Source organism: Meles meles, chromosome 4 (genome assembly GCF_922984935.1).
Source record: "Meles meles chromosome 4, mMelMel3.1 paternal haplotype, whole genome shotgun sequence".
NCBI classification, from domain to species: domain Eukaryota; kingdom Metazoa; phylum Chordata; class Mammalia; order Carnivora; family Mustelidae; genus Meles; species Meles meles.
This window is the reverse complement of record NC_060069.1, coordinates 7,367,019-7,382,243: the sequence shown is the minus strand read 5'-3', so window position 1 is coordinate 7,382,243 and position 15,225 is coordinate 7,367,019. Positions and strand designations below refer to the sequence as shown.

General features: G+C 50.4%; 1 protein-coding gene across 1 annotated transcript in view; it reads right to left on the bottom strand.

Annotated features, from left to right (window-relative positions):
* RAB6B (RAB6B, member RAS oncogene family) overlaps window positions 1-15,225 on the bottom strand; it is a 58,251-nt gene that overhangs the window by 28,791 nt on the left and 14,235 nt on the right. Inside the window, exon 2 of the mRNA XM_046002912.1 lies at window positions 2,215-2,273. Coding sequence (XP_045858868.1) covers window positions 2,215-2,273 — 59 coding nt within the window. The remainder of the gene's footprint in view (window positions 1-2,214; window positions 2,274-15,225) is intronic.

The following is a 15,225-nucleotide window of genomic DNA, read 5'->3' as shown; positions in this document are numbered from 1 at the left end:
GTACTTGACGCCAGCAATGTCCAGGCCCTGTGCTGGGCCTATGAATGCAGGGGCAGATCTGAGCGGTGCTGGCCTCAGTCAAACGCAGAGCCCGTCCAAGGAGCCAGAGCACACAGGAGTTCCTGTGGAACTGGGAGACTAAACGAGGCCTGAGGACAATGTGCTGGGGCAGAGGGGTCCAGAGTAGAGGGAAGGGGGAGGGTGGAGTAGAGGGAAGGGGGAGGGCCCCACCTACAGAGCAAACAAGTGCTCAGAGTCTTGATGAGCCAGAAGACCTTCTCATAGCAGAGAAGCAGAGGGGGAAGGTCATTCCAGCTGAGGTGACACTATGAGCCAAAGTGTGGAAGCGTGACTGTTGCTCATGTGGGGAGCAGCAAGCAGAGAGAACCGTGGGCCCAAAGGGTGCAGGCCCAAGCATTGGGCCATAGGAGAGGACACCGGAGAGGAGGTAGGAGGAGATTCTGAGAAACTCAAAGGACTTGGGGAGAAGTTGAGGCCTTGATCCATGCCAACGAGAATCACAGTCACTGCAAAGGCCCCGGGGCCACAGCTGCTGCTACCCAGTGCCAAGAACAGCAGCCAGCCAAGAGTCCCATTGTTTTCAGTGGGACACCAATGAGAGGCATTATCAATAACTTAGAATTTTTAAAAAATCAAATAATCAAATAATATCTGCCAGGTCATTTGCATACAAACAGGCACACACACAAATAAATGCATATCCAGTTAGACTTCAGAACTGAAGTGTGTTAGCACGGTAATCTCAAGGGAAGATTGACGTGGCCAAACTCCCCTATGGGGAGGCCTCTGGGAAGCCCTGGCCTGGAGAGAACACAAAGTGTGGCCAAGACAGACATTCTAAAGCCACTACCCAGGGTTTTGCAGAGAATTCCGGGCCCCCTCTGAGAGCCGCTTGTTCTTATCCTCTGTCAACTCTTCCCAAGGCCATTAGTTATCTGGTGTTTCAGACACAGCAGAGGAAAAGCAGGGAATTAAAGGAGGCAGAGAAGAGTGTATTTGAGGCAACGACGATGACTGGTCCTGAGGGAGACAGACAGACTAAGGAGCAGACACAGACCTGTCATTTGCCTTGAGCTGTGCTCCATATCCTGTGTAAGTCTGGGGAAGCAGAGGGACCTCTTAGCACAGCAGTCCCAGTTTGTGCTATAAATACGTGTCCTCTGAGGACTCGGGAACAAAAGGATCCCATGATCAAACACCACTGGGAGATCCTGCACACTATATCCCTCTTTCAGCAAATCAAAACCATCTACCGATGTTGTAAAAGCCTTGAGAAGTCCTGCAGCAGGAAAGTCAATTGACTTTTGTATACCAGTGTTCCCTATATCTGTATAGGCACCGAACCTTCATCCCTACCTTTCCCTCTCAAGTGACACCAGCTAACATCTCTTGGAACTCATAGCTTACAGAACCCACTGGCTTAGAAAATGATTACTTGTCCTTTTGTTAAGGAAGAACATATCTTTTTTCCCCCTTAAACATAGTTGAAATATTCTCAATTTTGTGCATTTCACAAAAAGCTATAGTTGCAGGGGAAACTTCCTTTATCTGTATGATCCTCCAGACTCACCAGTAATGCCAGTAGAGTGCAATGTTAGTGAGTCCCAGGAGCTCGGTCTTTGGGCTTCCTGGAGCCACCTCTGGGCCACTGGTTGGCCCCAGACCACTCTCAAGAGGCGGAGCTACAGAGGTCACTCTGCCCAGCCTCCCGCCCTCACCGAGCAGTGCAAGCCCATCACAACCAGCCTCTCCAGGAAGGAAGTGCCTCAGCCACTGTGCGTGTTCATGTGCACACATACCCCTGTGTGCAGGGGTGAGCCAACATAACCATGTTCAAGGAGCAAGTTCTCTTCCTGCTCTAATTTTCATCTCCCTCATTTTACATCTTGCCTATCCACTCTCCTCTACATGACGACACTCCAAGTAACCAAACAGTGTGGTGGTTTAGACTTGCCCATGGGGAGCAAGAGAACAGAGACTGAAACGTGTCCTCTCTGTTTCTAGAATTTTCCTCTTGGAAGTATTTCCTTTATCAAGGTCTGGACTTTCAAAAGGGCTCTGGGTCCTTAGTGGGCTGGGCCCAGCGCACAGAGGGGAAGCTCTTCCAAGACAAAACAGATGCTGGCATGGTGTCTAAGCGGTCATCCTGGCTGCAGACACGGTGGGGGGAGGCAGGGGCACCCAGGACCTCACCTGGTACGTGTTATCGAAGCTGTCGTACATGAACCGCGTGATCAGAGACGTCTTCCCGACTGCAAAACAAGAAGAAGAGAGGGTTTCAGCTGGAGCGGGTATGCTAGACTCCTCTAAACAAGTATCATGTGAAGCAAATGGATAAGGAACCAAAAAGCCTAGAGGAAAGGAGGAAATGTGGAAACGGAAAGAGGAGGCAGACCCCCGGACAGGGAGTCTGTCCCTCATGGGTGTCCCGTGGTGAGGTGGCCAAGGCTCCACCAGGTGGGCTGTAGGGGAGTTCCTGTCAGCACCAAGCAGGAGGCCTCCCCTGCCCCGAGAAGTCTCACCGCCCACACCCAGGTCTTCTTTGACCCCCAGAAGCCACATATGAAAATCAGAGCAAGCCGGTACAAGACAAGATGCCCTGCTCACTTGGGCCCGCGTCCACCTGGAAATACATCCTTGCCATTGGCCACAAGCTGGGGTGGAGGCATGCTCTTTTCCCCCATTCACTCAGCCTGGGGACTGGTAAGGAGGATGGCTTTCCAAGGAACTGGAGGGGGCAGCGGGAGTAAACGGACTAACCCCTCGTGGCTCAAGGGCAGGACTGGTTTTTGTAGTGTGTGCCTGAGGGTCTAGCTCCTCACAGGATGTGTGCCTGAGGGTCTAGCTCCTCACAGGATGTGTGCCTGAGGGTCTAGCTCCTCACAGGATGTTTAACATCCTTGGACCTTGCCAGGTAAATTCTGGCAGGATCCCTAGTCACGTGTCAATCCAGGACCCCCCCCTCCCACATTTACAGAAGCCCTCTGAGGGGCAGTAACACCCCCCAAACAAGAACCACTGGCACGGCTGAGAGAAATCAGGTAAGGCTCTTGGGAATTCCACAAATGCCGCTAATTTCCCAAACTGCAAGGCTGGGCTTCTGAACTAACCCTGTGCAGGTCCCCTGGGGCCTGGCAGTGGCAGAAATACCTATGGCCGCGTTTCTCATTATCTGGGAGGGGAGGAAGGGGGACAAAGGAACAGCTGTTGGGTCAGGCCCAGCACAGACTGCTTTTCTACACTGTCCCATCATGTCTCTGCCATGGGCCTGGGAGGCTCGGAGGGGAGACTAGCCCAGCCGAGCTTGGCTCAGAGCCCCTCCTGCTCTGGGCTGCTGGAGACAGACGACCCTGGCAGGGAAAGCAAGAAAGTCAGCTCCTGAAGGTTCTCTATTCTGCCTCTCCCGGATTCTTTGGTGGGATGTCCTTGGGCTGGGCCTGGTGGGGGGCTGCTCACTGCCTGGATGGAGCAGGGCAACCCTACTCGGCTCCTCTGGGAAGGGTCCTTTGCCAGTTTTGAAGCCTTAGTACTACACCATGTAAGAGACAAGCAACCATCTTCCAACAGCCAACATTTCTAAGGGAAAGGCATCGTCTTCTAGCCAGAAGGCACGTCTGACAGACTGGGGCAGATTCAGATGGCCGCATCTTTGACCCAGAAGTGATTAGCTGGATTCAAATCCTAGCAGGGATGCTATTTAGCTGTGTCGTTGTGAAGCGGCCACGGCTCCTATGGACCTCAGTTCCTCATTCTAAAGTGGGTACAGTAACATCAAAGACTTCAAAGAGCAGTGTTAAGAATTAAATAAAACAGGAGTGCTGGGCACATACGAAATGCTTAAAAGTGGAAGGAGGCAGCAGGCAACGAGATATTGAGACAATTTCCAGAATATCAGATAAAAAAAAATACTATCGCAGCCACTGGCTAGACCTTGCCTATCATACGTCTCTTCGTTTGGCTGTTTCTAATTTGCATCCTTTAAATAATCAAACTATAATTGTAAGTAGAACACTTTCCGGAGTTCTGTGAGTTGCTCTGATAAATTATGGAACCTGAGGAGGCTCTGCGGCTAGCTGGTCAGTGTGGTGTCCTTGGGAAGCCCACTGTGGCTGGCATCTGAAGTGGGGGGGGCAGTCTCACAGGGCCATGCCCTTGGAGGGGGGGTCTGAGGCCAGCTCTGGGTGGTACTGCCGGGTCATATCCCAGCTGGCATCACAAGAGCCACATTTCTATCCCAAATATCTCTGGCGTGAGCAGTAATAGACCCATGATGTCTTCTAATCTAACTTGGAACCTGAAAGGTATGAATCTGTTCGGTGCTTCCTAGTTGCTTTAAATCTCCCCTTACTTACCTTTCACATGAGGTGAGAAATGGAGGTTTCCCGCACAGAAAGGCCTGGCTGCAAAGGGCTAAGGGGACCACAGAGTAAAACCTGGAGCCAGCAAGAGGCAGACAAAATCAAAGAGAACACAGCAGCCACCTTTTCTAAGAGACAGTGGAAAGTTACCACCTCCTCAGGAAGAGGGGGGTCGCGGGGCATACTAGTAATTTCCCCAGGTGGTGCACACCACATCTCGCATCTCAGGGAAAGGGGTGAGCATCAGGGAGCAGGACCGGGAGAAGGAAGGATGACACCAACTGTCTTCCCGCGCTGGGTTTTCCCTGGGGCAGCCAAGCAGGCCGGGAGGAGAGCGTGCAATGGCAGAAAGTCACTAGGAGAGCAGGAGGGTCCGTGGAGTGGCTGGGAACTTAGAAATCCCTGCTAGGGCTCCAAAGGCCAAGTTACCCATCTCGAGACAACAGCCGCAGGCTGGTGGGGGAGCACTGGCTGGCTGGGCGACTGCCAGGTGGCAGAAGAATGCCCTGAGACAATAAGCTGTTCCCTGGGGTTGTGCAGGAGGAACTTGCAGGTGTGGAGTCCTGCCAGAGCTTCCTGGCATTCCCCCGATAACCATGACGGGCAGCCCCTCCCGTATTTGGAGTGTGCTCCAGGCACGCGTCTGGCACAGATTTACCTGGCGGCAGTGAGCAGAGGGCACGAGACCCCTCCCCGCTGGAAGCTTGCAGGAATTCTGTGCCTGCAGCAACCCCACACCAAGGCCTTAACACGGTTTAGGCCTCAACTCCCAAGCAGGTGCTCACATCAACCTCATTTTCCCACGTGGGGAAATGAATTGACAGCTACTTGCCCAGAGCCAGACTGAGTGTGGGATACAAGCTCCTCTCCCTGACCTGCCTCAGCGTCTTGGGGTCACACTGGGTCTCGGGATTTTTCCAGGTCACCGCTACCACCAGCATGGATGTCACAGGACTCTGGAAATGGCCCCAGCAAGCCAAGGCCCCTTTTCCCTAGGACCAGGTACAGGTGGGGGGCTTTGCCCCCCGGAGGTCTTGCTTGACCCAATCCGGAAGGTCAGAAACTGGGAAGTGAGAGGCACGAGGTGGGCTCAGCATGTGAGGGTAAATGGGCTTGGACACCTGGGACCCAGCACTCCGCCTCAGGCCTGGACTGAATGACAGGTTCGTTACCGATTCGTTGCCAAAGGGAATAATTTCCTTCTGTTCCTCCAAGCCCATCTTTCTCACTTCTCAGAGCAGTAGCCCACCTCTTCAACGCCTCAGCGCTCGCCCCAGACCACCTGTACTCTGCCCGCAGCTGCCAGGATAATGTGGCTCAGCCCCTCCACCACTGCCCTAGGTGGAGGTTTCGGGACCCGCAAACGGAGAGCTCGCACCACCCACCTCCTCAGCAGCCCATTCCCGCGCGCTCCCCGCTCCCCGCGAAGGGTGGCAGGACAGCCCCAGCCTCAGCCGCCACCTGACTGGGCACTACCACTGCGCCAGAGGCGGGGGAGGCCTGCAAGGGGCAGCCACATCGTGCCTCCGACCAGCTCCTGCCGCCTCTGGGAGCTGGCCTCCCCTCGCAGCTCTGTTCTCAAGGTCACACTGTCCCACATGCCTCCCAACAGCAGCTCCCGGACACCACTGCAGCAGCGCAGAGCTGATTCCGAGGACAAAGATTCAGCTCCACCGGCAGGATTATATTCAATAGCCGGGCGTATCGCTACTGAGCTCTTCTCTCTGCTCATGGCTCAGCAGTGTCTTCGGGTAGTTTAGTCCCACTTGATTAGGCAGGGAGACGCATTTTTCCTCTTTCAACCAAATGAGGGTGAGAAAATTCATTACCGAGCATCTGCCAGGAGTCTTTACTAAGGAGACCGACTGTCTTACTAGGCTTCTACTCAGTGCCGGACAAGAAATGTGCTGCCTAACTTAGGTTCCCTCAGTGAACCCCAATCATGGTCCAGTGGGTTAGTTTCTGCCGCAAGGTCACAGAGCTGCTAAGCACTGGAGCTGGCGTGTAAACCCAGACCTGCTGCCACCATCCACACCGCATGCACGACGTTGTGCAGGTTTATGGAAAGGCCTGACTGGCAGCAAAGCAGGAGATCGCTAAAAACCGGCCCAGGTGGCTGGGCCGTCGGGAAGGCCACAAGGTGGCCACAAGGGCAGTTGCTGAGCTGTAGGAGGGTGAGGTGTTCTCTCCAGGTGGAGAGAACAGTGTGAGGCAAGGCAGAGAGGCAGAGACACAAAACTCATGTGACAAGGGAGGCAACAGATCAAGGGGAGCAGAAATGTGTCTAGGAGCCATGGGGGACACACCGGGAGGTCGCCACATCCGAGTTTTATCTCAGGGAAAATGAAGCCCGACCACGTGCGAGGAGAGGCATGAGTGACAAATACTGTTCAAGGAAGCTCCCTGTGGCCAGGGGGTCGGCTCTGGGCCCGGCTGTGGAGGGCAGGAAGCAAGGGAAGGCAGAGAGCGCCAAGGCGGCAGGGCAGGGAACACACCAGGAGGATGGATTCTCTCCCAAGGGTGGCGGCAGCTTCCGAAGGGTCTCAAGTAGAGAGGCGGTGGGAACAGGGCTGGCCGTTCCTAACTTCCATGACGGCTCACCAAATATTCCCCATCCCCGTGCTCTTTGTACAATGTGCCACTGACCCGCTGTCCAGGGGTGAACTTGGGTGGGCCTGTGACTGTGGCAGAAATGGCACCGTGACTCTCCCGGCTGGCTTAGGAAAGGTGGCAGCCTCTGTCTGGAATGCTTCTGCTCCCTCATGCTCTGGAAGCTGTCCCTTCAACACAGCCACCATGCTGTGAGGAAGCCCAAGGCAGCCCACCTGAGGGAGGACCACACAGAGGCGTCTACCTGGCAGGAAACGGAGGCCCCCACCAGCAGCAGATCCGTGGGTGAGGGAGCCATCCAGTGACACCAGCCCACAGCCTCAGAGCCGTCAGCTGATGGCCAGTGAAACAGAAACACACCTTCCCTGCCAGGATCTGCCCAAACGATACAGATTCCTGAGCAAAGTAAATATCCATATTGTCTTATGGTACTGAGTTTTGGGTGTGTATATGAAACAGCATTATGTAATCAGAGCAAAAGAGCTGTGCTTTAGGAAGAAAATTTCCAGCACTTAGGGTAGACTGGCTTACAGGGGCCAGACTGGGGACAGCGGTCCAGCGAAAGACAGCAGATCTCAGTGAAAGCAGAGACAGCTGGGCTGGGGAGAAACAGAGCTAGGGACAGCAGGACCTAGTGACAGGTCAGATGCATAGGAGAGCCTGTGACACCTCTCTGTTACCTGGCTTTGTGACCAGCAGACAATGGAGCCATTCTTTAAGCCTAAGTAAACTGGACGAGGAGCAAACGCCAAGTCAGTCAAGTCACCCGGATTCAGGTCACCCATTAAAGTTTTTTTTTAATTGTCAGGCCAGAGCACAAATGACAGAATTAATCCAGAAAGAAAACCATTAACAAATGATTAGTAATAATTTTTCAGTCTCATGGGCTGAGAATCTAAACTTATTTTTCATGACTGTCATCATCATAAAATAGTTCTTTTCTCACCGAGTGTGTACTGTGGCCACAGAGGTTGTGCAAACCTGTCCAGATGAGCTCAGTCCCACATGCCCTGAAATCCCACCAGTGCGGTGCGGACTGAATGCTGGCCTTTCACAATCAGCTACCAGCACACACCTGGACCTCACTCCACCAGCCTCCCATAGGCCCCAGTCCCCAGGTCAGTGGCAGGTCCCAGAAAAGTAGACCTTCGTACATTTGGGTGGCTTCTAAGTAGCTGCAGAGGCCTCTCTACCCACTCAACACACACACACTGGGGCTTACTCTGCCAGGTCCACGGGTGGTACAGAATTCCCAGCGAGAAAGCAAGTGCGCTTCTGATCTCTCCCGTGCCCTGCTCCAGTGGGGGAACTGTTCAGGTGCAGATTCCTAACAGTCCAAGCAACTTCGGAGGGACAGTTGAGAGCCGACGAGAAGACAAGGCCACTCAGTTGGAGAACTGCAGTCATCTCCTCAAAGAGGTGGCCATTTGAGCTGGGTCTTAATTGGTGGGGACAGGGCATCAGGTGGAACGGGGTCCTCAGGGGAGGGGCTGGATGGAGCTGGGGATGTGAGGATGAGGTATCCTTTGCATACAGCTGTCACCCACACTTCTCCATGGCCACCATGTGAAGCCAAAACCTCCCAGGACCTTGGGGTCAGTAGCAATGAGGGCCCCCAGGCTTGGTTTGTGCCCCAGTCATAGGCTGATAGTTGAGTGGGCCTTGAGCCCCCAGACTTTTGCTCTAACACCGTCTCCCTCCATGAAGGACCCCTGTTATCTCCATGGCAGGTGTGGATGTGGTGGAGAGATTGCTGTGAGGGCCAGAAATGGGGCAGAACATGAGGGAGAGCACAAGAAATTAGCTGGAGACTTCGTGCAAGGTCTGGCAAGACCTGGCAGAGCAGGAACTGCCCACAGGTTAGCCCTCTTGCTGAGCCAGAAGCTCGGCCCATAATCTGTCCGAGGCCACACACTCACATTTACCACGCACATCAGCTACGGGATGCTGCTGGACGGTGGGGTTCTGCCTGGTATTCCGTGGGGCCACAGAGCTAGGCCGAGTAGGAGGCAGGAAAGACCTGGAAGAGCCCCCTGCCATTTCTAGGCCACCCTGGCAGGCTGCCCACTTCTTTGATACCTGTGTTTTTAGCAGAGCAGTCCACACGCCAGGGAAAGGGTCTCTGCATCCTTGGCCCACAGCCAGGCCCAGGTTAGAGAATGTCTGTAGCTGTCAGAAGGTGGCCCTCGGGACTGAAAAGGCAAATCTACTTCCCCACAGCTGAGGCCAATAACCCGTTCCTAGGTTAGGCCCAGGTGACTCAGGTATTCCATCAGCTCAGTTTCCAGAATACCAGTGGGAAAAACTGTGTGCGTGCTGAGGAGGGCTTGTCTGCTGAAGGGCTCAGTCCTTGCCCTGCCACTAGGAAGGAGACCAGGCCATCCTGGGCCAGTATCTCTGCTCTGCAGGGGCCTGGAGAGAGGACTCCATTGTTCCCCTGCACCCCCATGCCCACAAAGTACCCCCATTTGGCCTGCCCATGGGTGCACAACCCCTGCGTCCTACGGTGATGAGAGGAACCAGTGAGACACCAAGCTACATCTGTCTGACTCTCATTTCCTTTTGTGCTGTTTTCACAAAACAGAAAAGTCTACTCTAACCTCCTTGCAAGGCTGACAAGCCTGGAGGGCTAGGGGCCAGGCTCCCCATGCCTGCCCTCTCCACCCTGCCACCCTGCCAACATGCCACCCCATGTTCAGAAAGGCAGCTCTAGACCAGGGTTTTGCTGGCTCCTACCTGAGCCCTGAGGGGCCAGCTGGCTCACTGTAGGCTAAATGAGGAAATGTGAAAAATCCCATTTCAAACCATCCCCCCAAAGACTCAGACAGTAATTAAGAAATATGCAAAACCCTTCATTGGACACTTTAATTAAGTGTGTTAATTCCCTCTGACAGAGGATGCTCAGCCACCTGGGCCTCACTGAGGGACCCAGGGAAGACAGAACAGAGGAGGGAGAAGGGAGTGGGAGGAGGGGTCGGCAGGACAATGATTGGGGTTGGCTTGGCTGAGGTCTTCTCTCCTCTTCCAGTTGGGAACATGACCTGTTCCTGCCCCTCTCTCTTCCCTAGTGTCCCCTACCCACCCCTGTCTCTAGGAGAGCCTACTCTGTGTCAGGGGCATGGGGTACCATCCCCTCCCTTGGCCCCCTACCAACATACATCTCAGCTCTGCCATTCACTAGGCTAAGAGGTCATTATTCCAGGGAGGTCGGGCCAGATGGTCTTACAGGTCTGCTTCTGCTTTGGGGCTGGTGACAAATGCTTACCAAGCCTGAAATACAGCTGGATGAAAGCACCAACATGAGCTCCTCTCCTGTTAGGCGAGAGTCTCTCTGACCTTGGGTTTTGCCAACCTTCAAACACTTCATCCCATCCCCACTGCCTCCCCAACTGGCCTGGAGCCCTGAAAGCCCAAAAAGGGGCTGTGCTCTGGCTGTCTCGTCTGGAGGGAGGGCTGGGGCGCTGGCACAAAGGGAGAGGCTGTGCTATCTGCGTGCGACTGCTGCGAGTGAGAAGTGCCTATCTTACTGGATAGTCTGGCTTAACCCTTCTCCCTGACTTTTTTCCTCCGGAAGGGTTATTGGTAACTTTTGAAAATATATCTGCTTAAAATAGTATCAGGATATAGTAGTTACATATCAGTAACAATACTGAATAGCCTCCCAATCTTTTTGAATACCCCTCTTACACCTAAGGAGGTCCAAAGCCATCCTCCCCAGTAGAGGGCCTTTCTTGGAGCCATATTATAGGCACCTGACTTGGCTCTCCTATGGGACCCTCACATGAGACCCCACTGGAAATGGCCAACATGAATCTCTGGGGGTGGGGGAGACTCCCTCCTGGTTCTGCATATAGAGGCAGCCCTGATGTGGGTTTCAGCATCAGCTTATGCCAGTACCCAGCACAGGAACAGTGCCTCCTCCTGGATCAGTCCTGGTGTGACTCAGGCTGCTGTTCTGGGTCTGGTCCTTTGACCCTCCCAGTGACTCTGAACTTCCCAAACACTGCTCACATTCATTGTCTGCTCTGCTCAGATCAGCTGGATAGTAAAAGCAGATGTCTCTTGCTTGCAACTGAGAATTCTGAGAGGGATATAAGGCAAAAGACAAGTGAGCTAAAAAGAGAAGGCTGGAGCAAAGAGTTTGTTTACAGAAGTACATATTATAACATCTTACCAGCCCCAGAAGTCAGACTAAGAAATTATCTGAGCTCCCTGGCAGGCAAAAGAAAGAAAGAAAGAAAGAAAGAAAGAGAGGAAGGGAGGGAGTGGGAGGGAGGGAGGAAAGAAAGAAAGAAAATCTCAAAAACCAAAAAAATAAAAACAAACAAAAATCATGACCAACAGTAACATTCATGATATTCATGAGATTAACCAAATTAGTTGTTAATACTAAGCTTTTTATATGAGCGAGACAACAGAAAGTTCTTGAAAAGCGTCTGAAGGGCAGAAATCATGTGGCCAGTTGAATTACATGCTAATACAACCAACAGGATGAACATCACTGATGAAAAGCAAGGGTGCTACCAGCCCCAACAACACCACCTGCCCAAGTCACTGTTCACAGTCATGAGTCCAAACCAGTGTTTCCTATGAATAAATGATTAAATGAAAAACCAAGGGCCCAGGACTTTGGCTTGTGGTCAAGATGGAATAAAAGGGACCAGATTTATCATTTCACTTGAAACAACAAGAAAAACAGTCAATATATATGAAACAATGATTTCCAAGACCCTGCAATGAAGAATAGTAAAACCTGAAAAACACAGAACAAGTGACATGAGCCCCACAACTCCCCTCAAATTGTTGTTCTGAGGACATTTCAGGCCATAGCACAGGAAGGATGCAGCCAGGTGGACTCCTTGAGTTGAGGAGATCGTGCTCAAAAGTCCAGAGAAAACAAGGCAGCTAGAGTTCATAGGACAGAGTGCTGGAGAGAAGGGAGATGCATAGAGAGAAAGAGAATTCCAGGACATCCTCAGTCTTCAGCTAAGGATGGATCAGCAAATGCGTATAAGGAAACTACTCAAGGTTGGGGAAAGAACCACTCAAATGAATTAAAGGAAATTGCCTGGCATCCATGCAGGCCTGGGGGTAGTACCTGTTTCTACCAGCTAGAGTACAAAGCCTCATCATTTACAGGACACTGGGCTGTGCCTCAAAAGTAGGCAATAATTAGACCCACTCTGGTGAGCACCCCTCTAGTCCCAGCTAACAAATCTCAGGAATATTTATAGGAATACAAAAACTATCCAATACACACCAGGGCAAAACTCACAAAGTAATTAAAAATTACTAGGCATGCAAAGAACCAATAAAATAGCTCTCTAAAGAGGAAGAAAAAAACAATCAAAACCAGGCCCAAACTGACACAGATGTTAGAATCAGCAGACAAAGACATTAAAAAATTGCTATAACTCTATTTCATATGTCCAAAAAGTTAAGTAAAGATGTAGAAGACATTTATTGACACAAATCAAACTTCTAAAGGTATGAGATTTAAAAATACACCAGCTAGGATTAACAAGAGATTAATCCCAGATTAACTGCAGAAGAACGGATCAATGAATTTGAAGACATGGTGATATCTAAAATGAAACAAAGACAAAAAAGAATAGAAATAAAGGATTGGAACCCCAGTGAACTGTGGAATGATGTCAAGTGGACGAATATATATGTAATTAAAGTCCACAAAGGACAGGTTGTAGGGGAGCAGTGACAGAGAAAAATATTTGAAGAAATAATTACTGAAAATATTTGAAATTTGAGGAAAGCTATAAACACACAGATCCAAAAATTTCAATGAGTTCCAGGCAAAGGAAACACGAAAGAAACCACACCAACGTACATCATAACTCATTTGCCAGAACCAGTGATAAGGAGAAAATCATAAAGGTAATAAGAGAAAAAGATACATTATGTACATAGAAACAAAGATGAGAAGACAGCAATTTCTCCTCAGAAACAATGCAAGCAGGAAGATGATGGAGCAATATCCATAAAGTACTGAAAAAGAAAAACCTATCAACCTAAAACACCATAACTCTCAGATATATATTATCTAACATCTGTCAAAACCAAAGATAAAATAAAATTTTTTCAAACATTCAAACACTGACAGATTTCATCACCCGCAGACCCTCACAATGAGGAACGTTAAAGGAAGTCCTCCAGGAGAAAGTGAAATGACACCAAATGGAAATGTGGATCTACACTAAAGAATGATGAACATGAGGAATCGTTAATACATGGTTAAATATGTAATATTTCTTTCATATTATTTAAAAAAATCTTTGGGGGCACCTGGCTGGCTCAGTTGGTTGAGCATGTGACTCTTGATCTTGGGGTTGTGCGGTGGGTGTAGAGATTACTTAAAAATAAAATCTTTAAAAAAAATAAAAATCTTTAAGAGATCATTGACTTTGTAAACAAAAATAATAACATGTTGGACCACAGACCTAAGAAAACGTGGAAGAAAAAAATTTATGTTTCCTTCTCAAAAACCACAAGCAAGAAGAAAATGAAGTGACATTTTTCAAGTACTGAAAGAAAAGTATTGTCAACACAGAATTCTATACCCAGCAAAAATCTTTTTTAAAATGAAGGTGACAAAAAGGAATCAAATGCCAAAACAATTTCTGCTAGGAGACCTGTAACACAAGAAAGTAAGTTCTCTGGGCAGAGGAACAGGACACCTGCACACTCATGCTTACATCACACATATGACATGCACTTAAAGTCTGGCAGATCTGGATTTGAGTCCTGGGTCTGCCACTTCTTTGCTATGTGATCTTAGGTGAGTTACTATCCTCTCTGGGGCTCAGCTTCCTCATATGTACAATGTAGGTAGAAATGCCTATCCTCACCTCTCATACTATGAATTCTATGAGAGCAGTGAAAAGTTAACATTCTGAGTGAAACACACATGGAAGTCTTTGCACTATTCTTGTAACTTTTCTAAAGGCCTAAAATTATTTCAAGATAAAAAGTTAAAGGAAGAAAGAAATATGGTGATTTTTTTTTTTAAACAACGCACATACGTGCACACATCCGTGTCTCTCAGATTCTTGGCACATTCAGGAAATGGCTTGTTCTGATTTATTAAACATTCTGGTAATCATGAAGTTTTCCTAAGAAACCAGAATATAACTGGACTTGGCATCAACTTAGTCTTTTACAGAAAACCAGGACCTAGCTGGGCACCGGGAAGCTGCTGGGAGCCTTTCTAACCATGGGCCAGGGGACTGAGCAAGCCTGGACAGATCAGCTCAGTGGGCAGAGTCTATGAGAAACCACCACGTGTGCATGTGCGTGGAGATGCATGCAAATGCGCACACACACACACACACAGCCATGCTCAATCCAGCAGGCACCAGAAGCCTTAGTGTGCATTGGAACTCCCTGATCCTCCTGGTGTCTTAGCTGTGAAACTGAGACAACATCTGTGGGACCCTCTTGACAACCACTTGAGACCCGACCACACAGCTTTTGTGGACTATAGAGATCGTCCCAACCACAACTAGTGCACATACTGTCTGTACCTTCTCTGCCTCACTGAGTCATCTCAGACACTCCTGTCAGCTTCAAAAAAGGTGCAGTCTCCCCTCCAGGTCCCAACAGCAGCACCAACACCTGCTAGCTTTGAGTACTAGCCACCCTCCACTCCCTGCTCAGATCAGGAGCCCCCACCCACAGCACACAGTTACCCTCTGCCATGGCTTCCCTGGAGAGCCAGCCCAGGGTGGGCAGAATGACCCGAGGCTCAGTCCAGCTCCATTCAGACCCTACACAGGACAGTCGTGTCCACATGCCTGAGTAGCTGCACTCATGCTGCGAAAAACTGATTCATAGTGAGGATATGTATGTTTGTTTGAGAGAAGGAGGGAGCCCAAGCTAAATTCCCACCACCAGACGATCTTTTGACAAGGCCGGTGTTAAAGCAATCTGGTCGTTTATTGAACTGATAGGAACTCTTGGCCCATGCACAGCACAGAGTTTGGCAAAGCCGTATTTGTGCTCATGTTTATCCCTTCTTCCCGAAGCAGACTGCTGGTGTCATTGACAGTAAAAGCCTCACGAACAGAGAGAGAAGAGTGGGGCAGTGAGAATGAGCAGGCAGTGCTGAGAGGTATGGCTTATGCTTCCAAGGCTGTCAGGTGAGGTCCAGTCAGAGCGGCCCTAAGACGGTGGACCCACACCTACTCATCCATGGGAACACTGCTATCGTCTGGCCAGGAGA